The 1,985-nt window shown below is 49.6% G+C and overlaps 1 protein-coding gene across 1 annotated transcript; it reads right to left on the reverse strand.

Moving 5' to 3' along the window:
* Positions 1–428: 428 nt before the first annotated feature.
* Positions 429–1,172, reverse strand: H310_15327 (hypothetical protein; the record flags this gene model as incomplete). The annotated part of the gene is made up of 2 exons (XM_008883312.1): positions 429–737; positions 786–1,172. 2 exons carry the CDS (start codon positions 1,170–1,172, stop codon positions 429–431), a joined length of 696 nt encoding a protein of 231 aa, XP_008881534.1.
* Between the last annotated feature and the right edge of the window lie 813 nt (positions 1,173–1,985).

Raw genomic sequence — 1,985 nt, forward strand, 5'->3', positions numbered from 1 at the left:
GATAACACCAATTCATCCGTAAATACGTATCCGGAAGCCAGTACTGATATCCCCAGTCTTGGCTTTATACGGACAATGCAATAATATAAACGCTAAAATGCGATTAAATCGGTGTTTAAACGTTATAATAATATTCATTTTTACATATAATAATAAAATCCATATGTTTTATAAAGCGAAAAGTTGCAAAATATGCCGCCAGGCCCGGCCCGCCGACCACATATTGTCCGGACGTTATCAAGTGCTCTAGGCCAGGTGTACGCAGGAGTCATCAGCCACGAAACTGACGGCCCTTCGTGGCGTCAAGGTTGACCAGATCGATATTTTCAAGGCGCCTACTTGCCAGTGTCATTTTGCAGTCATAAGGTGATCGCGACGGTTCACACCTGCTCATGTTTTGGCACTCAGCGCTGTTTAGTGATTCTGACTCAGAATGAGTCGGGCAGGCAGACGCCCTCGAAGAGGCCTACCAGTTCTACCTTGATGCCTCGGAGGCCCTTGAGCTTCGCAGCCGTAGGCTCCTGCGGCCAGTTGGGCACATTCTCCTTCGGCCACGAAGGGCGAATTTGGCCATGATCGAGGATCTCCTCCACTAGACTGTCATCATCCGACTGATTGGCGCCGCTGCCACTGCTGAGAATCTGGCTACACTCGAAGAGAATATGATCTCCGCGTTCTTCGGGCTCGACGTCATCCGCGTCGGAATCCATCGGTTCGTGAGCGTCGAGGTCGTCGTCCTGCTCCGCTTACACATGACCGACCACATGGCCCTCGGTTGCATCGACGATGCGCCCAGGCGTCGCCGTGCGGAAATCGACCAGACGCTTGATCTTCCAGGTTTCGACGAAGGAAGCCGGCAGGCTATTCTCCGCCATGAACTCCAGGATCAAGCGTTGAAAACGGTCTTTCTGGTCGTCGATGATGGGCGGCACGATGTACCGCGACATGGATTGTTGGCGAGAACGTTTCATTGATGACTGTGAGTGTGTCGGACTGAGATGCGGCGACCCGCTGCTACCAGATCGCATCGCACAACTCTGGCTGTATGATGGCGCTGTATCGCGCAACGGTGCAAACATGCATTTGCGGAGGTGCGCTTCCATCGCGTTCTCTTCCGCACGGATGTCGGCGGGCTCGCCAGCGTTCGGATTGCCCGAATTAAATGCACGCATTTCAGAAACGCTTGCGTTTTGTTGACCATGCGGCCTGTGTTCGTGAAGTGTTACCGCGCGCTGCACGGTTTCCGACCGATAGGATGTGGCATCCGTATGATGTGGAGGAAGGACCGACGGAGTGACACTGATAATGCAAGGACAGCATCAGTGGGGCGCGGAGTCGGATACTGAAGAAATCATACCGCCCGTTGTAGGGATCGCCCAGACTCCGTGACTCGCAAAGCCGTAATAACTCCCGTTTAAATAGCAGGAAGTAAAAAAACGTTTAAATAGCACTAATAAAAACGTTTAAACAAAATTTAAATGCAAATACGTTTTATTATTTAAACATTTTAATTGTCCGTGCTAATAACACTAACTTCCCCCGCTGTTCGAACGGGGTGAATTTGCTAATTTCTACTACTTCTGTCCAGGGATGATTGCGACTTGAAATTCGATAGACTTAAACATATTGGATTCTGTATCCATTCCACACTACTGAATCTGAAAATCCAAAAAATACACGACTGTATAAACTTATGACAATGAATGTGAGGGGGATTTCCAAACTTTCGAACACATTCACGTACTACTACTGTACGCAGTACTATTCAAACTTCGATGGATTTTATCTTGCCGGATTGGTAGAATTTTGGGCGAATACTTTTGATGTCATGTAGAACATACAGCTTTGGTCGTGGATGTAGCTCGCAATGGCCGCGCGATGGCCTCGTCACTTAGCTCGCCACTGTCGCCTCCGCAGCGCCTGCTGGATGCGTCCTTCTCTTGAACTGACGTGTTTCGTAGGTCGGCGTGCCAGTTGAGGAAGAC

Source organism: Aphanomyces invadans, assembly GCF_000520115.1.
Source record: "Aphanomyces invadans strain NJM9701 unplaced genomic scaffold supercont1.346, whole genome shotgun sequence".
Classification (NCBI taxonomy): domain Eukaryota; phylum Oomycota; class Saprolegniomycetes; order Saprolegniales; family Verrucalvaceae; genus Aphanomyces; species Aphanomyces invadans.